General features: G+C 37.9%; 2 protein-coding genes across 2 annotated transcripts; both read left to right on the top strand.

Moving 5' to 3' along the window:
- The first annotated feature begins 15,887 nt into the window (after positions 1–15,887).
- On the top strand, positions 15,888–18,542 carry LOC140278039 (stonustoxin subunit beta-like). The gene is made up of 5 exons (XM_072372925.1): positions 15,888–15,936; positions 17,494–17,526; positions 17,621–17,683; positions 17,771–17,913; positions 18,114–18,542. The coding sequence occupies exons 1-5, from the start codon at positions 15,888–15,890 to the stop codon at positions 18,540–18,542; spliced, it is 717 nt and encodes a 238-aa protein (XP_072229026.1).
- A 2,050-nt stretch (positions 18,543–20,592) lies between these two features.
- LOC140278038 (tripartite motif-containing protein 16-like protein) lies at positions 20,593–21,478 on the top strand. Its single transcript, XM_072372924.1, has 4 exons — positions 20,593–20,598; positions 20,682–20,730; positions 20,839–20,978; positions 21,068–21,478. Exons 1-4 carry the CDS (start codon positions 20,593–20,595, stop codon positions 21,476–21,478), a joined length of 606 nt encoding a protein of 201 aa, XP_072229025.1.
- The last annotated feature ends 1,942 nt before the right edge of the window (positions 21,479–23,420 follow it).

Here is a 23,420-nt window from a genome sequence, read left to right as displayed (position 1 = left end):
GACAAAATGTGTATTTCTTCTATTCTACTTTCAATATCGAAATAAAAGTTTTGCTTTTAGAGGTTGCTGCAATTCTATGAAGATACTTTTGGGAGCCTTTTGGCTGATATCAAATTGCCATAGATTTTTCCCTTAAATTTTGACACCCACTCCAATTTTGCTTTGATTATTTTACAGTAATATACCGTTTTTTCAACAAATGTATGGATATGAGACAAGCCCAGTAGGCTTGTGTTTGGTCACTGCTCTCCTGCTGATAGAGATTATCATCTTGCTCATTTATTTGTGCTCCTGCTGCTAAAATCAGAATGTATCTATCAAAAACTACAACAACCAATCAACCATAGTTTTTCAAAAAGTAAAGCAAAGTGAGAGCAGGTTCATATCCAGTTCTGTTTTTGTGGTGAGTCTTTTCTGCATAGATTCTAGAATCAAAGATGTGTGTTTAAGAGTGATATAAAGATGACATAATTAATTTAATATAGGAAGTTAATCATATCATCGTTCCACATCAAGGTTCTTGTATGCTGAAAAAGATAAACTCCTCTGACGGACTGGAAAAACTTCACACAAAAGTTACAGTTCAATTTTCCCTCATAGTGTTTCAGGCGACAGTGATGAAAGGAAATATGATCATAAATCAAATCATCGCTTCCAACCACTGACTAGAAGACTGCCATGGACTTGATTGACTGCGTTGGAGCAGCGCCAAAATTCAGTTTGGGGCATCAGGTCTGCTTACCAAGAAGGAACTTTCTGGTTAGAATTGACAGATTACATAATGATTTATACCCGCTGGGACAGCAAAGTGGTAAAGCAAAACCCGATACACTGGGGTGGGGTGAAACTTGATGAACTTACATAGGAAAAAAATTGCAAAAGGTCAGTGGCTATTGCAGAGTATTTTTAGCTGTTAGCTGAAGGTGGGAACTGGCTAATATTAAGTGATGCAACTCAGATAACGTTTCAAGTCATCCTGTGTGTGAAGACAGAAAATAATTCATCATTCGATAAATGGCTCTATCGGTTTTAACAGAATATTTCTGTTGGGACAAATACGGTTGTTCAGCATACTTTTTGGGAAAATATATCAAAGCTCAAGTGGGCAGATGTTTTTTAGGGAGAAAATTTCTTTCTAACTTTTCAGCGTATTGTAATTTATGGAAACAAGACTCCTATGCCTTCCCTTGACCACAAACTTCAAAGTCCCTCTAATTTATGAGACATGGTGGAAGAGTAAATGAAGATTTATCATAAATGGCTTTAGATAGCAGGATGAAAATTTCAGCATACGTTTTGGGAAAATATATCAAAGAACCTGAATCTGGCTGATGGTGCTATTCTCTGAAAGCGCAGTTAGGACAGAGAGAGAAGAAGCAAGGAAAACTAAACATGGATGACTATCACTTATTTACTTTACTATTGCATCCTCCACTTCTCTGTCTATCACAGCTTTACATATTTATAACAGGAAGTTCTGCAGAGGTTAAAAAGCTAAACAATGGCAGGTTTTCGGACCCTTAAACCTAAACTCTCTTATATTGTTCACGGAACCCCAAATACTCATCTCTGTTAATAGAAAAATGATACATTAAGCTATTTTTCCTGTTAAAATAATCTTTTAAATAAACGCCCCATGAATTTGTTAAACCTCCTTTTTATCAAAACTTTGCAGTTGACTTTGGTTTAGCAGTGAGTGGTAGAGATCCTGGCAGAGAATCTATCTGTGCCTGTATTTGGTGAATGAAAGTAGTGTCTGCTTCTATTCCAAGGGATAAAAATAAAAAGGGGATGTTTTATAATACATCTTTAAAGAGCTTGATGCAGGGAGAGAACAAAAGTCTAATTTTGTCATGTAGAGTTAGCAATGTGCTAACAACTCTATCAATGCTTATTAAATCCACCATCGTGATATCAAGAAAAACATCAAGTTTTAAATAAAGTGTGCAGTGACAAAGTCAAGCACAGAAATGAAGGCCATCAAACAACTTTTTATGACATAACTTTCAGTCAAGAATACAAAAACCTTAAATGTGAATGATTCCGTTATAGCACTGGGATGATAAATAATTTCCTTCTCAATGCTGTGTTCAAAGCGCCACTTCTGCCTTTTTTACTTGCAGTGTGGGTCTACACTGTGAAGTCGGTGAGTAACTGTAACATAAGCTGGATTCTCTCGGAACACTTGACACATAAGCTGTAGTAGTAGTTACTGAACCACTCTGGAGGCTTTACCCTGTGGTCAATGCAACCATTTGCAATGATGTCATTGATATATGGAAAACACAACAACAGCTGGCTGTGTGATTATTTCTGGACAGAAAGCAACAGGCAAAAGGTGGTATTTAATCTGCCTAGCAGCTCTTACTTCAGCAGCATGAGCAGTGAATCATCACAATTTCAAATGAATAATTTTTGACGTTTCTTTAATTTCATTTTAAAGTTTTTGGAGCACACCTTGACATAGTGACTTAATATAGGCATTATCTGTGAAAATTTGATTTGAAATCTTCTGCACTATAGCATTGTGCTCTGTCTATTCATACATGTCTATTCATTTAACACACATTAAACAAATCGTCTGCTCCCTAATGGAAAGAAAATAGTTGACGTTGTTACTATAATTGATGAATTTCTCATTTTTAAAAAAATCTTTTTTTTAAAGTCTGTCAGGCTGCAAAACACAGTTGCTATGAAACTGCAGATAAGGGTCAACTGAGGTTAAAACCCTGTGAAGCTCATCAGTGCTTTCAGAAAGTACATGTGACTGGACTTTAATACTCCAAACAACTTTCTCCTTCCCATCTAGTTCCTCATGCTATTAAAGCAGACGTTACACAGTAAAATTTGCGGTTAAAGAAATAATATGTCATTGTCATAAATGTAAATGTATATATTTTTCAGTTTGTCCTCTTATCTCCTTACATTTCACAGTACATTGAATTCTGCAACATCTTTATGTAATTACTATTATGTATATTTCAATCCAATGTACCTCAACACATCAAGCTATCTAACCCTGCAGGTGAAACCAAGTCTCAAAACTAATTGCAATAGATTGTGCAAAAAGTATCTGCATACCTTCAGGGACTGGCTCAGGCATGGTTAATCCTGTGTCTCTTCTTTTCAGCAGGATGACTGTGGGCTTGTGGGGCTTATTCCTTTTATTTCTCTCCTCTCTGTGTTATTCAAAGCTTCTCTGGAACTCAAGTCACCCACACCCTTCAGTGAGCAAGGAAGTCCAGAGAGATGGATGACACCCTCGAGGAGTTCAAGAAGAGAAGCAGTCAGATTGAGAACGTGAGACAGTTCAATGAGGTAGTGGTAAGAAAAAGTCCCACACATTTATTAAGTGATGAGTTTAACAGGCTGACTAAATTTGTCAAGACCCAATGAGAGGACCAACAACTGATCAAGTTTTTGACACTATATCTGGTACCTTGTGGTGCCAGACTAATCTTAAATGATATCCTCTTCCACCGGCATTAAGAGTAGGATCAAGTAGTGTTTGCAAATAAACTAAATACTTTGACAGACATGTCACATTGGCTGTAAATCCCAGAAATTGCCGACAAAGATGGACAAGTATGAAAATAAATTATGCTTGATAAACTTGACACTTATTGCACACCATTATCCATTAGTTTTATTTATTTACATTATTTTAGACTAGAGATTTAGGACCCTCATAATGTAAGCGATATAAAGCGATAAAAGCTTCCTTGATACATATATGACATTATTGTAAGGGTTAAATATATATAAAAGACTGAAAGTGGTTTAGGAAGAACTTATATGTTTGACATTTTAGAAAATATGCCATTTTACTTTCTGACAGAGGAGAAAGAGAGAGGAGCTGTTACTGTCAAATTTGTCCAATGATTATAATCACATATCAGCTTATAAATGTTTTTTATGAGCTGATATGTTTCATTGTACTCTTTTCGAATGGCTCAGAAGCTGTTTTTGAACTGTGTTTGAGTCTCAAATTGACATTAATGAATGTAAATCCAAGATAATATTTAATTATCATTATGCAACCAGAGTTTATATAACATGATGATTTAAGCAGTCCATTTGTGCTATTCCCAAAAAAAAAAAAGAAAAAAGAAAAACTTATGTATTGATGAATAAAAGAGGGAAGTGCATCGTGGGGCGTTGAAGTTGAGTTCAGCAGGCTCACAGCCTGTGGAATCAAAGTCTGTAGTCTGTTGGTACAGCAGCAAATACTTCTGTATTGCCTTCCAGATGGCAGCGCGACTCTAAGGTCTCCTGAGACTTCAACAGACAGCTGAAAGCTAGACCCATGGCAGACTCACTGTGGATGGTCAGTTTTCTAAAGCCAGAAACAGTGCACTCTCATCATGTTACCTTATACAGCAGTGTCTGACTCCTGTTCCAGGCAATCCCACAATGAAGAAGTTCAGTAGGAGACAAGACCGTTGCTGCCATAGGGTCAAAGTGTGAATCTGAGAACTGAACTGGAATGTTGGTGGACATGGACCCCCAGATTGTTGCGTCTTTAGCTGAAGTAATATAAACATCAAGAGTGATAGAAAGGGAGAGCAGGGCTGAAAGTGAGAGAGGTATGACTTATTAGAGGGGTTATTTTGAATAGAGTCAGTCAGGCTGTGTCCTCATCAACTATTTCTCTTTATGCCAAGCTAAGTGACTAGCATACTGATGCTACCTTCATATTTAGACTGTAAGCATGACTGGAATTGATTTTTTTGCACAAGGCTCTCACAAGCAAGAATATTTGAGTACATTCGCTGCACTGTGAAACTGACAGAGCAGTGAGATGGTAAACAGTGCAGCACATCCATGTCATGTAGAGTGAGTCTTTAAAAAAAAACTGGGATGAAGGGATTTAAACCACAAAGAAGTTCAGAGCATGGCACTGAGAGTCTGTGTGCATGCACAGCGAGGCAGATGACGGAGGGCAGCATGTAAAAAGGTTTCCCAGAGAACAGTGAGCAGATCATTTTCTCAAAAAATAATTTTACAAAGTGGTGAAATGGCTTATCAGATCAGTTCGGTTTTGCCATCAATACAATGTGCGCCGACTTTCAGAAACATATGTTGTTTAATCAATTCATTGAAATTCATTGGCAACATGAAAATAACTCTTCTGCATTCAGCATTCAGTGCATCTAATGTGATTAGTGTGCGATTAGTCCAGAATCTGTGAAGACACAGTTTAATCGAGAGTCTGCAAGGAGCAATTTAAATTGAATTTAACTGAAAATTTGCTTTGCATGGCAGGGATTCTAGCTGATGCAGTGTTTTCAAAAGAAATGCTGAAATTCCCATTTCAGGCCGCTCGCGTTCAACAGTTGTAAAACACACAAAATCCAGGAGGAGAAGGTCTGGGTATATTAGGCATACTGAACCAGAAGCCTGGAGATTTTCACTTACAATGCTTCTCATTAGTCTAGTTAAGTTTTCTTCACTTTCTTACCATACAGCTTCCATTTACTCTTCAAAAGACTGATCTACATAAAGCCAACTGTTCTGCACGCAGAGATGCTTCTTTTTCTTACTCAGCTTTTCTCTCTTTTTGTCTACAGGAACATATCTCCCCTCAATATATGTTTGTCTGCTTTTGCATTTCTATCAGTCATACTCACAACTGACAAAGCAAATTATACACAGACTTCTTATCAAAATTGCAGATGATTCGCATGCAATATCTTCCCAGAGAAGACTTGACTGTGTTGATGGCAGCTTTGTGTCACTGTGTAATGCATTCTGGAAGTTTACCGGCTGCTTCCAAACCCCTTCAACAATCTGATAAGGGAGTTGAATTGGAGGGTAACTATAAATATTTGGAGACTTTTACTGATAGCAAGTGTCAGAAATAGTCACAGATATAATTTATAATTTGCTTTTTCCAGCAGAAAATGTAATCTTTTAAAACCTACCAACAGTATGACCTTGTTTTACCAGATTTTATTGCCTTAGCCGAACGTGTTGCATTTTTTAAGGGAGGGGGGGACAACGAGGAACCACTGCTGCTCTGACCTACACACAAATAATTGAAAATTGCGAGTCGTGTGCAAAGATACAAGCATCTCTTTTGACTTACAGCGGAGCTGATAGTCCCTGTCTGCGCCTTCACGCTGAATAAATTTCAAAGCAAAGAAACCAGAATGGTCCTGATTCCTTCTGCAGTCAGATGCTTTGATTTAAACGTAAATTTCAGCAGAGTTTCCCAACACTTCAACAGCTTCATATTTATAAGACCGGCCAATTACAACTCTTTCTCGTGAGTTATGTTATCATCAATCGTGTATCATCGCTTTTATACAAATCATTATTTTTCTGGGCATTAAGATTAGTATTATTTGTATGATTTGTTTATGTACATTTTTGCCTTTTTGTGCTCTGACTTGCTTTGACTGAGTCAAAGTAAACCATGTATCATGTTAAAAATGAATTACATTTAATGGTTTAAATGTTTGGAAAGAAATTTCAAGTATGCCTTGGAAAATCATCCAATCATAATTTAAGGAAATTCTACCACATGTCCACAATGTTTTTTTTATAGTTGATGTCAGTATTACTTTTTCGGCTGTAGACTTTTCACATAATCACTCGTATGAAATTTAGCTTAAAAATGGACAAAAAAGTGGCTCTCAGATTTTTATTTTGCAATTGTAGCAATTGCTTGGTGTAGCACCTCGTTCAAACTTGTGCAGCAAAATTTGATTTTGGTCAAGATCTTCATTGTGCCCAACTTTGCTCTCAAACACTAATAAGAGCAATAATGAAATAAGGTGTTGAGAGTGAATAAAAAGGTAAAAGAATGATAAAAGTAAAATACTTTATAAGTTACTCTTCACGTTGAGGAAATTCAACATAAAAAATGAATAAATAACTGTCCATTTCCGGCTCATTTCTTTTATTCTATATTCATGTGTGGCCTGATGGCTCTATCTTGTGGAGGTTGTCGGAACTGTTTCTGATTTTTTTTTTTAATGCACTGTGAAAGTGCATTTCCTTGAATAAAACACATATGCTGACCTTGAACCTCACCATCTTTTCTTGAATAACTGCCACAGCACAGCAATTAAAAGCTCTATTATCATCAAGTCACACAGGAATCTATTGAATTTCAAAACAATGGTGTCCACTGAAAGACACAAAACAAAAATGAGTATTTCATCAAGAAAATATGTCGATTTTTACTTTTACTTTACTTTACAATAAAAACTAAATTCTCTCCTAAGGATGACATTGTGCAAACTATACCTGAACAAATATCTATATTGTGGAATGTCTTAACTTAAAACTGCCTTCAGAAACCCAGCACTTTCAGGTAAGTCTTGTCAAGTTCTTGAGAAGAGACACGCAAAGGGCGTCCAGGCTAAAGCAGAAGGACAACTTATATAGGATTTGACTCCCTGCCTGGGAGAGAAGTTCCAGTACCAGAGGAATTAGAGGAAAAATTTAAAACACAAATCACCCCTCTTGAGACAATGTGTCCAAACCCACAAGACTTCCCCGATGGATAGGTTCTGCTAACAAAAAAAATGACCAGTCAGAACATGTCAAACTAAGTCTAAGGGTATATAACTCTACTTTCATTTCTTACCTGGACAGCTGGTCTTGAAATAGTGGTCTATACTGCAAAGATGTAACACCAAGTGCACAACACAAAGAAAATCAAGGAACACTTTTCTAACTGGTCAAGGACAATGATCTGTTGAAGTATATAGGGTTAGAATATGAAAAAATATTATACCAGGACAGCTAGGTGGAGCATTTTGCCTGAGTTCTGTACCTGGCAACAATCAGTGGTGTGTGCATGTCCCTATTCAGTCACAGCCTCGGCACAAGCACATTTCTAGCTCTTGAATGCAGAATTATTGGCAGAACAATACATGAAAAAACTATTCCATGCCCAAGAAATTAGGGCTTTCATCGTGGAGTGGAATGATTCCCTAAAAAAAAATTACACAACAGTGTGGTCATGCGTGTGCCATTTTTTACCAGTGATATCAAATAACAGTGTCTAACAGCTACAGATAGTTTTAAAATAAAGAAAATAATAAGCAGGCCACTCTAAATGATCTACAATAGAAGAAAGGTGAAGTAATTGGGATTCACCTGAAAACACCCAGACTAAGTATATAATGGCAATGGATTAGCTCTATAGAATCCAAGTCACGGCAAAAAGGGTTAAGGGGATAAAATCAACACTTAATTGCAATTTATAACCAAATCCAAACATATCTCATGTGGAGAGGTGACAAAAGTGTTAAAAAGCATATTAAAATGCTGCATACAAAGCTTACAAAAGTGAAATTGAGGAGGAACCATACCATACCAAAAATTGTTGCACATCAAATAAAAAGAGAATCCAGTCATTTCAATATTCTTTAAAAGCGATATTCAATATAAAAATGAGAAATGTTTTTCTCATTCTGTTTTGTCATTTCAAACAGTATAGCATTTTTTCTTTATACATGCCTTGATACAACCAGTCCACAGCAAGCAATAACAGAGTCCAATTCAAATGTTTCTTATGCAAGGAGGATCAAGCAATCCTGATCTTTGATCTGTGATGCAGATCAGTTTCTCTTAAGATGCAGGCACAAAAAGGTTTTTTATTTAATACTCCTACGTGAGCCTGAGTCTTATTTGATCTAAAGTATTTTCTTATAAAGAGAACATGAGCTGGATAGAGGAAATAATCTCATATCCAAGCTGATTTTTATTTTCTGCTTATCTGGTTAAATTAACCTTAATTCTGTACCAATATCCAGGCTCGCTTCCCTGTGTTTCTCTGCAGGATCTATTACGACTGCTTTGACTAGTTAGTTTGATGCCATGAGCAGAGATGGTCAGAAGTTCTGCTAAAATTTTATTTAGCAGAGCTTCTATTTCTGATCCTAAATTCTATATCTCACTAATGATTATGTCCTTTAGAAAAGAACAAAGGATAGGAAAAGCGGTCATATGCTACTGTGTGTATGTCCTGAGTTCACCATTATAAAGTACAGTAAGGGAAATGTCGGGTGTTGTTTCACACTTAAACATTGGAGAACGTTTGGAAAAGATGCAGAGAATTAGGTGTGGACATTGTGGTTGCTGTTCACACATGCACTTCATAGTGAATGGGTCTACCGGAGATGCATTCTGACTGCTTGAAATGCTATGGAGTGGTGCCTGGGTAGAGTGCAGCGAGAGAATATGTACTGCTGAGCTTATGCTGTAAAAATAGCTATGTTTGTTTACAGAGCTTTGAGAAGAGCAGATGAGGTTACCTAATCAGAGTTTTGTGTTGATATTATTACTACATGTGTCTGGATGGGCGGGTATAGAAAATGGATGGATGGATGTATCTGGATGGAGCCGGAGAATCACTGGGAAAGTAGAAAGCAGAACTGCAGTGCATGAAATGAAAACCAATGATAAAATAAATTAAAATAAACTGACACCACACTCCTGTCATTGTTTAACATCTTTGGGTAAAACATGAAGTCTTACATAATCGGATTCTGTGCTATCACAGCCATAAACAGAACATGTTATAACATTTATAAAAAGAGCAAAAGAGAGCGTCTTCTCCTTAGTTCTTCTGGCTTTTCCTCACAGCTTTGTTCTAACTTCTCCTTGTAGCGGGTATTATTCTAATTTCTGCGGCGTCTCACTGCACAGCAGCTATAAAACTCCATACCACAAATAGTCTTTTTTCTAATGCCTTTGCATTGCCTTGCCTTTCTGAGACTGTAGGTGGTGCTGTGCTGATTCAAAGCAGAAACCCTTAGCCAAAACATTGATGGATGATTTTGCTGAGGCAAATAAAAAAAAAAACATCTTGTGGACTTGTTAAACAAGGTTAAAAGTGTGATTTTTACTGGAGGAAGTCTGAAAAACTGTTGCACTGACCAGCAACAGGATCAATACCTATCACAATTTGTAGTAATGGGGATACCCAGAGGAAACCCTCACAGACATGAAGGCAGGATGAATGAGTAAAGAGACTTTCAATAAAACCTACAAAGCAAACAGTTGGCTTTCCTTCAGCAGGAAGTAATCACAGAGACAAATTACCACGGATGCCCTTCCTCAGTCTTAGGGACAATATAGATTTCGCAATTAACTTAACGTGCATGTTGTTGATGTTTGGAGGAAACCGGTGCACCCAGAGAGAACCCATAGAACATGCAAACTCCACACAGAAAGGCCTCAGCTGGGATTTGTGAGGCGACGATGCTAACCACCACACCACCATGCTGCCCAAACGCAAATATAAAACCCATGAAAAAGATTAACAAATAAAACAAGCAATCGCCACAGACCATCATAATCTTAAGCATAGTGCTTACTTACTGATCTCTGGGGTAGAGGGTTCCAGGTTCAAGTTTGCATGTTCTCCCTGTGGGTTCTCTCTGGTTCCCCTGCTTCCTCCCACCCCCCAAATCCATGCATGTTAGGTTAATTGGTTACTCTAAATTGTTCCCTAGGTGTGAGTGAGAGTGCCCAGACACTGGGGAGCACGAGCCAGAGTGTTTCTAGTGGTAAGTAATCCAGCAATGAATATGATGAGGATTGCGTCAGGAAGGGCATCCGGCGTAAACCATGTGCCAAATCAGTGAAGTTAGTTCAACTCACTGTGGAAACCCCTGATAAAAGGGAGAGGCCAAAAGAAGAAATTGTTTTTTTTCATTGTTTTTTTTATTATTTCTGTGCTGCTGCACATATGAACAGTTTCCACAGTAAATTTGAAACAAAGCCTACATGATGCTCATGCATAGGATGAATTCTGTGTCTTCAGAGCTGTCCATATTGCGAGAGCTTTTGGTTTTTCTGCAGTAATAATAGGTTTGCTGTCAAGGAACTACTTAAGGCTTGAGCTCATTCAACAACTGAAGCCATTAAGGCACCAGACAGACAACTAAATGATAAAATCAGAATTTATACTCAGCCTGTAAGTTACTGCTGATACTTCACTTGGCTCAGATCTTACTACTATCTAGATCACATGAGACTTCACCAATAGCCTACAAACAAAAAAAAGACTGTGAACTGGGTTTCAAAATGGTTGTTAGAGACTCAAGTTAGACTTATTTGAAATAAAAGTGCAGTTGTTTTGGACTGAGTTTGAATGAGAGGCTCAATTTGAAAATGTTGTCAACAAGATGTCCAAAGCTCCACTAAATAGTGGGTCTTTAATTTGGTATCATTTTAATACAAGTTCAAATGATCAAATGGATATGATGAAAATAAACCTACATAATAAAAAGTGATTCAGATAAGCTCCATGTACAGCAGCAGCAAATTTAAGGCTTCTTACACAAAAATGTGCTGTTATCTAATCGTCAGATTAATTACAATTTACGCTTATGGAAGCAATGTTGGAAAGATCGTACATTTTGAACATATTTCTTTTTAGTCATTGTTTTGTACAAATATAAACCTGCAAATCACATAATTATTGTACCCCTGGCAACTTTGTACACTACATTGTCTACTGTGGGTTTCTGGCTTGTTGTTACTACTGAAAACCAGTGGGGAGAGACAAAGTCTTGGTTAGAGTTACAATATGGGTCACAGATTTTTTTATGCTTTGATTTGCAAAGTGAACTTTAGGCTTAGATGGCCAAAATAGATTTTATTATTGTCATTTTTAATTATCATCATTTTTCTATGCTTTATGCCTTATTTTATTGCGGACAGGTTTTACGGCCCACAGGCTGACAGCCTTCAGGATATCTGTGGTTCAGGTGAACCAGTTTGCATCTTATGTTCATATGTTTATTAACTGGGCTGTATATATGCGTATGGATTCAATGTGATTTCAATGTGATTTCTACTGACAAAATTAAAAATATAACTTTTTTATTTTTATTTAAAAAATTCAGGCAATCATCAACCTCTTAAATTGTCCATGGCTGGAATGGAAACAGTTGACCTGCTTTCTCAGTGTTACTTTTGTCTGATTGGACAGATAAACAACACACAGAAAGTAGGTTATCTTTTCCAATTATTCACTTTAAACTGTCTTGTCGTATGCACATTCTAGCCATGCATCAAAATTGTAAAAAATACATCATGAGAAAATCAATTTGAATTCCTATCAATGAATTGAGTGACCACCATCATCCATCATCTGTCTTGCTTGTCAGCTCCTCTCCTGCATCGCATTTATCCTCCCTCACTGGCACTATTTGTGTACTCACATGCAGCCTTGTTTATTGGTTCTCAGGATCTCCTTTTATGACACCGGTCTGATCCTCTGGCTCCTCTTCCTGGCGTTAACAGGGGAAGGTGGGGAATGAAAGATCTAGAACAGCTGAACGTATAGCACAGCTTGAGTGTCTCACATGACATTGATGGATTATTATTCCAGTGGTATAAGCTTGCATTTATAAATCATGGCTCATCCAGTGAGTATAACATGAAACGATGCAGCTTTACATGAAAACATATTAAGAATAAGAGCTACCCTCACTGTTGATCAATACAAACCCATTTAATGTACTTTTCAAGCAAGGATTGAAGGATTTAAGACATATTGTGATTGCTGGGCTGCTGGGTCAGAGCATCTCCACATCCGCTGCCTTGGGATGTTCCCAGTCTGTGCATCATAGGAGGCCCTCCAGCAGTCTAGGCTGACAGCAACATAACTATGGGATGTTTTAGAGTCACCTGAGCCATCCATAACTATAAGCGTGATCAAATGGGAAAATTTTAAGCCTAATCTTAAAGGTAGAGAGGGTGTCTGTAAAACTTTGCTTACAGAAAAAGTAGCTGCTCAAGAATTGTAGTGTGCATTTCTATATACAGCAAATATGGGACCTGTTAATCATTGGTGTTTTCTGAAAAATCCAAATGCATTACAGATTAAGATATCAATTATTAATGAAATTTAAATGGGAAGGTAAAGAAACAATCATACAAACTCCAACTGCTTCACTCTACTTTTTTAACTAGCAATTGTGATGAATTTTGTCCAAACCAGAAAATTTCTCTCCTTCAAGGAGCTTATAGCATGCTCCCACTTCAACTGCATAAACATTTATGACAGCAGCTGGATGGTCAAGGTGCACCCCAATGGTGGTGCTCTGGGGAGAATGTCAGATTATTGTGTTTTTACAATTAAACCACCCTTAATAGTGGGATCCACCACGCCCAAGAGCTCTGGTGTGTTCATTTTCACATTTTCTCCCAGCCAGCAGTGTCCGTCACTTCCCCTCCTCCTTGCCCCTTCATATCCAACTAAGACTGTAACCCAACATGAATGTGTCACTTCCCAGTAAGTTCCGAAGCCCAAATTAACTTCTTTGCAAAGAACCTTCAAGAAAACTATAAAGTTAGTTGAACAACAGTCGGGTGCAGAGAATTTGGATTTGCCACTACAGCTGAGAGCATACCTGTGGCTGTGGGTCATGCACATATCACTGGTCTGTCCAACACAGGACAGTGTGACACCTTGGATGTACACTCTGTGATCAGTTGCACCTTATTGGACATCTTGTCTTCCAGGGAGAGGCTGATCCCATCTGTGGTGTGTGGAAAATTTGTAGCCATAACAGAATGGAGGGACAGGTTTGGCAGAATAAAGCAAGCAAATAATCATCTCTTCATTTTCTGGGATATTTTCTAAGCAAGGACAAAAGTGTCATGAAAAGAAGGCACACAATATCTTAAAAATGAAAGTAAGTTGTGATGCCCCCTTAGAATTCCTCAACAGAAAATTTCTCTAATGAGCATGCCACACAGCCTGCCATACTGGGATGTGAATGTCAGTGCCAACTTCTGACTAAGTGACCTACATTCATCTGAGTGGTTCTGAATTAGTTGTTACAATTACTCTGTGGTCTCTTTGTAATCAAACACATATTTTGGAGATTGATACCAGATCAGGAATGAGGATCTGTGCAAAACAGATGGATGAACAATCAAAGGCTTTTTTGGCTCTGTGGGCTTTTGAAGAATGGTTGTATAATTCAAACTGATAACTATTCTAACATGTGCTGTAGGCTGTGCTTCAGGTTCCTTTAGAGTCCTTCACGTCTTTTGGAGGTAGATTTTGAATCTTCCTCATTTGACCACTTTAATGCCCAGTAAGCATAGATTATGTCCCTTTTCAGAGTCTAAATAGAACTGTTTATACATAATTTCACATTAAATTAAGATCTCTAGAAAGTCTGAGGGAATGAAAACTAAAGTCCCGTGGCAGTGATTGCTTGTCTGTCATCGTGGTTTAAAAGCATTGTGCTTCTGCTTTATTACTGACATGTGAGAGGGGAATCAGCGGAACTCAGACGCACATGCAGTCCCATTACCTGCAGACCCCTCGTTTGTCTTTATATTCAGGGTCACATTTGGCTCTCTAGGATAGTTCTGACACTGTAACATGTCTGGAATGTGCTGTTAAGTATGTCAACTGCACAGCAGCCTGTGCCACAGTCAGTCAGTCAACTGCTTGGGCAGGCAGGAACATAAGAAGGACGAGGTCGCCTTGATATGAGGTTTGGCAGGGTTCCAGGAACAGTAAACACCTCTGACGCACCACCTGCAAGGGACAGCTAAGATAGGGTTTATGACCAGTAACATGTTTTCTTTTAACACAGTTTATGTGCTTTAAGGCATTTGATGGTAAATGGCTGTCACGTTGATGTCGAGTGAGAGTGTAGTTAAGTCTGGTATGATGAACCAAGGAAGCCCCTGTCAGGCAACAGTTACAGTATCTAGGTCAAGCTGCAGCTTATACACATACAATACACCTACATATGTTCTGCCACTATAAAGTGTTTGGCCACCAGAGTGGCTTCAGTACTTCTTAGAATCAGTTCAAAACTCCTGGAGTCATGGAAGAGCAATTCCTCTAAAAGATGTTCCCTGTGTTGGATTTTTAATCATGGTGGATGAGACCTCTAATACCTCAGCCAGAAGGCCCATAACAAAGCCACAAATACCTATACTGCAGAAGTTAAGGATATTGTAAATGTTGACTCTCTGTAGATGGGTTTATGTTTTTTTGCACCTCAATCTCAAAGCCATACTCATCTTTCTAATGAGGGGTTTACACTCTGTGATAAGATCATTGGATTTAATGCTCTCACTCAGCTGAAGCAGTTTTCTAACTTGACATCAAATGGGTGTTATTAATAATTTCCAGCCCTACTTACTGATGTCTTATCCCATAAATTCAAATTACAGTTCTGCTGCAAATTGTATTGAAACAAAAACCTAGCATTAATGAACCCCTTTTTAAAGTCCCTGCTCAGCACTTTTATTCATGCCACTGAGCTTAAATGGGTGTTTATTAACTGTACTAGTACACCTATATGGGAGCATCTGCCTTTGTTTCTCCAGGTTTTTGTTTTTCTATATTGTAAAATTAAGTTGGCAAAATACATCTTCAAGTTGAGAATAAAGTTACATAATTAAGTGCTTTTTTTCATTTTGTTAAATCTATGCATTTACACATTTACAACTGCATAAATGATGAATGAGTATTTGCGTACACAAACCATACCATCCACTGTTGCATTAGCGCTGTCATAGTGAGAAGTGAAGAGGTCAATGGACATGATGCATGGGGAATGAGGCGGGGTTTAGTTGGCTATAGGAGTGTCCTGTAAACACTGAAGCATCCATCTAGCCTTTTTAAGGTAAAACCACACGTCCACAGATCCAGTTACAAATCTCCGACCTTTCCTTTTTTCCTATTGGCAAGTATTGTCATGCTCAAGTGTACGCCTCCAGCTACGGTCCTTTCCCTCTGACCTGGAATAAAGGTATATAAGAGCAGCATTAAACTGTCACAGTCTCCAACCAAAGGAGACTCGTCATTCTATGAGAGAGCAGTGACACATCAGGCAAAGACAGGCTCACTGCAGAAGCTTTAACCTCAAGCCAGTATCAAGATGCCTACCACCAACAGAATCATCTCTGAATCCCGGAAGTCAGATAAAGGTAAGGTCGATGGGCAGCTTTTCATGCAATAGCTTTTTCTGGAAAATCTCATACAATTCTTACAAATATAGAGAAACAGGAAACATTTCTTTAGCTTCCTTGTGTCAAGTGAACCCTTTTGTGCATCTAACACTGCAGATGTGCTTTAGGTTTCTTGATTTAATACATTCACTGTGCAAGCTGCATTGAAGTCTTTCATTATTTTCTGAGGCAGATTCTGAGTGAATGGGTCACTGGAGTCTGCTTGGAAAGCACAAAAATTCCTGAAGTGATTTTATACTTTTCATCATGATGGGTGTTTAATGAGAGCAAGGGTTTGAAAGACTTCAAAATATTTTACATTCAAACTATTTGTATTTAATATTCTGTATAGAGAATAAAAAGAAGTGACAGTATGATTTTTATTTTTATCAAAACAGATGGTGTCAGTCCCTTATAACACAAAATATTCTGTTAATTCCCATTACAACTTTACCAAAACAATCCCCCTTACAGTTTGACCCAGTATAATGTTTTGTTTGGTGTCAGGTTGTAATGAGGACATACAAAGCAGTTATTTCCATCACCTTCTGCTATAACTAGACAGGTGATAAAACATTCTCACACAGTCTCTGTCTTCCTCCAGTCATCATAGAGATAAATATCAGCTCATTTGGATGTGGCACACATACTGCATGGCGTAAAAATAACTGACGAGTTTGAAAAATGTTGACAATGACTCCAAGATGATTTACAGGCACTGGCTGAGTGCTCCCACACCTTGAGCTCTCTTTATGGCTCACTCAAGACCTTCTGGATATGGTTTTTGGCTTTTTTCCTTTTAAAGTTCATGATCATTTTTCAGTTTTTCAAAATTGAGACGGTTGAATGTGTAGATGTAAAGGTAGTTTATATGGGAGGCGGTGATGGTCCTTACATATGTAAAACTCATTACTTATGTCAGTGTTGACATCTTAATGCTTCGAGGTTTAAGTGTTCCCTCCTCTTGTTCCCCATCCTTGACATAAGACCGGAGACCACATGCATACACGTGACACCAAATTATTAGACATTGAAATTACCTTGAGCCTCTGCTGGAGCTATACTATAACTAGAAATAATAACCTTTTACTTCAAGCAAAGTTGGGATTTTAATTTAAACTCTACTTCAATGCAACTGCTTATGATTTGAAATTAGAATTGAAAATACAGTTTGTAACTTTTTGGATGACTCCCAGTTGTTAGCATTAGTTTTCCCTTCCCAGACGATTCCCTTTCCTTCACGCAGCATCCTGGTGTGAATGAACCCAACCCTATAGCATGTGAGGTGTCTGAGTAATTCCAGCTGCCTGAAATGAATCAACCACAGGCTCCAGAAAGCAGGCAGTTGTCGATATTTAGATCTGAAAGAGGCAGATAGTTTTCCAAGTATACACCTTTTTTTTTCCGTCAATGCTTGCTTCATCACCCGCTGGGACACACCTGACGTCTTCCTCTGCATGTAGTATTTATAACAGTCAAGTGCTTGATCTCAATACAGGCTGATCTGATGGAAAATAATCTTCTTCTTTTTTTCAGTAAAGAAAGTCAAAGCTGGAAAGACACCTACAGGTAAGACAATCAGCCAATCACAGGTGTCTGGTTTGCAGAATTTGCTTTTTAAATGCTTTAAAAATAATAATGCCTCAATGACTTCACTCCTCAGAGAAAATCCCAGTTTACGAGCCAAATATCCCTGAACCCAAATGCCGAGCTGATCTCATCAAATGTAAGAACATAAGCGCTTATCTTAACCTAATCCTGCCCTTTAACACTTTGAAGTCTTTTCAAATTTTTATTTATTCTGTCTTTTCAGACTGGACTAATTTGTCCTTGGATGACAGGACAGCAAATAAGGTGCTGTGGATCACAGACGGTGGTGCTAAAGTAGCTCGTATGACAGATAATGTCACTTGTCCAGTCTTGAACAGACCAGAGAGATATGAGTATGCTCCACAGGTACAGTATGAAGACATTATTACATTACTTTGCTTCCAAAATGTGGCATTTCAAACTGATCCTTTGCTAATTCATCATCTTCACGGTAGTGCGAAATAAGATAGGAGTACCATAAACTTATCATCACACCATATATCAGTACAGGCTATAAGGTATATGAAATCCCCTTTAAAATATATTGATATCCTATGTCCTTAAAGGTTCTTTGCAAAGAAGGCATCCTGGGTTTCCGAGGCTACTGGGAGGTGAAGTTTTCCGGATGGGTTGTGGTTGGAGCCGCATACGAGGGAGCAGGAAGGAGGAACGGCGATGGACCCTCTGGCTTTGGGGAGAATGAGGAATCTTGGGGTCTTGAATGGAGTGGTTCCAGCTATCATATCTGGCACAAAGGGCAAAGCAAAGGCATCACAGAGATTCCTAAATGCTCCATAATAGGTGTATATCTTGATCAGCCTGCTGGCATGCTTAATTTCTATGCTGTGGAGGAGGTGAAGGAGGGAGAGGAGGGCACAGCAGGAAAAGAGGTTAAACTTTTGCAGCAGATTAGGAGCACCTTTAAAGAGAAAATGATGCCAGGTTTCTGGGTGGGGACTCAGTCTCACTGTTTAATCATGAAGAAGGAAGAATGAAGGACAGTATAGAACCAGGCTACATTTTTTTATACAACTGAACTATGTCTGAGTGAGAAGTGCAACTGTTTGAATCTTTTTGTAATGGAGCTACCAATATGACACCTTTAAATGCAGAATGACCACAGAGTGTGGGATCATATTATTAAAACTTTTATCACCAACTTAGGATAGACTCACCAATATCCTCCGCACACATTACATATGCACTGTGTGCATATGTAAGCGGGACATACAGTGAATTAATAAACAAATTAATGAAAAAATTTTCAATAAAGAGAGTAAAGTGCAATCAGGTCTAGATTCAGTGAGAATTTACATTTGACTGTCCACTCTCATGGACTTTACTCAAACTATAGGAGCAGTCAAGGTTTCTAATGATGTATTTGTACATATTTTTATTCATCTATGTTTATTGTTTGCAAAAATTGTCCACAATTATACAGAGTGTATGTAATATGCAAAAATGCAAATAAATTTTAAGACAAAAGACTCTTTTCATCTCTTTCTGTTACTTTGAATATCAACCGATAATGATGTGAGATGAAGTGAAATGCTCAAAAAAAGTGAATATATTTACAGAGCTTAAATTAATAACGTTCACAGCGTGTTTATTTGACTCAGTGGAGCGTAAGGCACATTTTCATTCCATCAAGGGTGTTTTCTCAAAGCGAGATGTATTAATTCACGCTCTTTGACATATCGTGATCTCATAACATTTCATGAAACTCACCAAAGGAGTGCAAGTTGTCTGTTGCCTTACAGAACTCAAAATGATCCTGTTTGTTTCCTTTTTACTCAATACTTTTTAGACCCTCAATATGTAAATGCTCTCTTGTACTTTCTGTTTGGTTACATTTAAGCATATTGACTCCTGGTCCTTGAAAACAACTTAGTTGGTGTTATGGATTAATCATAGAAAGCAGTAACTGTTTGCAGCTGCTTGATCTTGAACTTGGCCATTTCTTCCCTGCGCTACGGAGTAGACTAAGCAATATTCAAGTGACGTTGCACGAAATGCTCACGATAAATAAACTCTCATTAATGAAAAGAAATGCTATTTTCACCTTTAAGTAAAGACACCTCAAAAATATATAATCATAGATGGACTGTAGGAGCCAAAGATCATGATTTAACTAAATATCTTTGTTAGCTTGTCCGTAGCTTTTTCAAACAGCTCAGTGAACAGAGGTCACCTTTTTGTATGCGTGTTAATAAGACGAAAAGTGCTTCTGTTTAAGCAGTTCTGTGTCTTGTACAAGTACTAGCTGGGCTCACAACACTAACCAGACCAGTTTCTTAAGTCATGTTTAAAACCGTCATCTTGCTCTTTTCAACACACTCCTTAAGTTTCACTGAGGTCAAGTATCTGGATTAGTCCTCCTCATATCCATAAGTCAAAGTCAAGCAATTGCTCCCACTGACCCCCTGCTGAGCCCCCATTCCACTGACCCAAACACCTCTTTGAGACACTTTTGAAGCTACCCTCGTCTTTCCTGAGGATATAAAAGTCAAGTGGCAGACAAACGCTTTGCACCATCTCTTTGGATGCATCAGTGTGTACTTGGTTCATTAGCACAAGCCCTCAAGATGCCGAGTAGACCCAGTTTGACAACCATCCTTCCTGAGGCCAGCAAACCAGGTACAGATTTAGCAGCATGTAATCTAAAACTATTACATTAACTGTGTTAGATCAAGGATTTTAGGTTTTCAAACGAACATTATCATATGCTAAGTCAGTTACAACAACATTCCTGATAAAAAAAAGAAAGGCTTTACAGCTTCTGAGGAGCAACGTGCAAAAACTAAAATTCGTAGAAAAAACATACCCCCTGAAACGCAGGTAATACCGTTATACTTTTGTGACATTTAACATCTTTTCCCCAATATTTCGATTGCAGCAGAATTCGGTGTCATTGTTTTTCTACATAAACATATACAGAATGTTCGTGTTTTTCAGAGAAACAGGAACAACTGTTTCACTTTTGGCCTTTTACTTTTTTAGGAAAGAAAATTAAATCCAACAAAAATGAAAAGATAAACGCAGGTAATGCAGGTAATGCATCTACATAGCATGCTATCTTCGTGATATTGTCATTATATTTGATTCTATTTAAACTTGTTTTTCGTTCTTTTCAGAAAGAGTCGGACGTACCGGAGCCACGGAGTCGAGCAGAGCTCATGAAGTGTATGAGCAAGCTTAATAATAATTTTCATCACTCAGCAATATTCTCTGACATTTGCCGTCAATGTGTTCATGTAAAAGTATAATTTACTGTGTCTTTTTTTCCACTAGACTGGCTAAGTTTGTCTTTGGATGATAAGACCGCCAATAAGATGTTGTGGATTACTGATGGTGGTTCTATGGTGTGTCGTAAAACTAAGGAGATTTGTCCTGTCCTGGACAGACCAGAGAGATATGAATACTCTCCACAGGTAAGTCTGGATGGAGTATAAATTCAGTTACAGTCCAGTAAGCAAAGAGACAAGTATTTTATCTATTCATTTTTTTGTTTTTTCCAAAGGTGTTGTGCAAAGAGAGTATTTGGAACACCAGGGCATACTGGGAGGTGGAGTATTCAGGCTTGGTGGTAATTGGAGCCACCTATGAAGACACGGGAAGGAAGGAAAATTCTGGGCCATGCGGCCTTGGAGAAAATGAAGAGTCCTGGGGTCTGTGCTGGTCAGGAATGCGCTATCAGTTCTGGTTCAATGGTTTACACAAAGACATCAACGATGTCCCATTTTGTTCTACTATTGGCGTTTACATTGACCAGCCTGCCGGAATACTAAGCTTTTATATTGTAACTGGTGAGGGCGCTCAGAGGGAGGTTAGGCTGTTGCATGAAGTTAAAACTAATATTGAGAAAAGGATTCTTCCAGGTTTCTGGGTGGGAATTCTATCCTCATGTACTTTAATGAAGAGAACAGAATGAGCTGCGAGAATTAAAATGAATGCAAGCTGTTGCGGATGCAACAGCCCTTTTTTGTGCATAATGTTGTGTTCATCTGCTCGGTTTTTGAGTTTTTTAATGCTTTTTTTCACCTGAATATATTACTGCATCTTCCATTCAATAGCATCATACAGATTTTTTATGGCCTGATTGTGACTGTAATGTTAATGAACCATTTATAATGGGAGTTTTGATATCATGTAAAATGAATTGAATTCTGTGTTAGTTGTCAGTATCCATTTTCAAAAGCTCTTTTTGCATTGCCAAAATAAGCTTTCCTCATCCTTGTAAATTACTTACAACTATTCATATGTGGCTGTACAGAAGGACAGTGAACAGCTTTCCTCTAGGTTAAAGGGTCACTCTCTGACACGTGAGAGGCTCCGGCTTGAAGATCACTTTCCGTCTTTGACAGGTGGGCCTCAACTCCTGCCGCTTCCACACCTACTGTAAAGCATGAGCTTTACAGGGACTAAAAGTGGAGCACAGCAGCAAGCACAAAGCATTCTCACTCCAGCAGACACAGTGCATTACACAGCATCATTTGATGAGTGCCAAGTAGAGCCCCTGTAAATGACCACACACAGGTCATACCAGTATTTCATGCACATTAACTGCTGTCACTTCTCCTACACTAAATACTGAGTAATGAAAGCCATGTTAGGCTGAGATAGCAATGAAAAATTCTTAGCCTTTGATGTATAGTGTGGGGATTCATAGGCGAGACTTCTGTAAATTCGATGTTATGAAATATATTGAATCAATGTTTTTATAATGAATGTAATCTTTATACATGTGCTTATGTGAGCCATTTTTATAGTCTTGTCAAAAAACATCATATCAAGTCTATGAAAGTGTGTTTCTGTGAGAGACTGTCAATAAATACTTCAACATTTTAAAATGAACTTGATTTTGTTTCATCTGACTAGCAAGTCCAATTAAGATCAAACAACTCTTGATGACACCAATGATACCAAATCATTGCATATCTAGATGTAACATATAAAACATAACTGCAACAAATCCAGGATCATATGCAAGAATCACATTTCTCAGCATGAAATTGTAAAATGATCTGTCGATTTTTGTCATCTACTATATGTGACACTGTTAAAGATACAGACAACTCGGAATAATCATGCTACAAAACCTACAGAAACCATCTGCAGTGGAGTGATGATGATCCCTTTGTTGACAAAGAGCAGAAAATAAATTAAACGTGTTTCTCCTGAGGAAGCACTTGGTTGAGTGGCAGAAGACGAACTGCTTAACCAAACCTTAATTGAATTTATTTATGTAATGACTTGAGAAGAACTCAGGTTTGCACAATAGGTTTAGAAGTAACTATTGACTATGGACGTGTAACTGATTAGATCTTTTTTTTTCCATAAATCTTTGTTCATGAATAAAAGGTCTTTGTTTTTCTACTTAAATCATTTGTGGGAATTTCTAGAAACTTAATGCAAAGTTAAGTTGTTTTCTTGATAAGAAGCTTTGAAATCATCTAAGCTTGCAATTACCCAGCTATCATACCTTGAAATGTAAGAGTAATATGCTGCCAGGATGTTGTCATCATTTTTCATTTTAAATTCTTTGTACAAAATACGATAAGTTATTTATTATTTCATTATTGGTTGAAATGTAAAGCAACTTGAAATACATCAACTGTTTTTTTTCTATAAAGTTCTTTATAACTTTTCTCTTGCCACTGATACCAACACTTGACACTTAATGTATGCAGTCTATTAATGCAGCCCTTTTTCCTAAACATTCACACATTGGTGCGTGTATCAGAGGGTTCCATAGGGTTCAGTGTCTTGCCCAAGCACACTTCCACATGTGGAGGCATTGGGGGTCAAATCATCATCTTCTATTCAGAAGATTGGCTGTTCTGTGGCTCAGGTAATAAAGTAGGAAGTAAAGA

Source organism: Leuresthes tenuis, unplaced genomic scaffold (assembly GCF_036924035.1).
Source record: "Leuresthes tenuis unplaced genomic scaffold, fLeuTen1.0.hap1 SCAF_20, whole genome shotgun sequence".
Lineage (NCBI taxonomy): Eukaryota > Metazoa > Chordata > Actinopteri > Atheriniformes > Atherinopsidae > Leuresthes > Leuresthes tenuis.
Note: the sequence above shows the minus strand (reverse complement) of the source record. Positions and strands in the feature narration are given on the sequence as shown.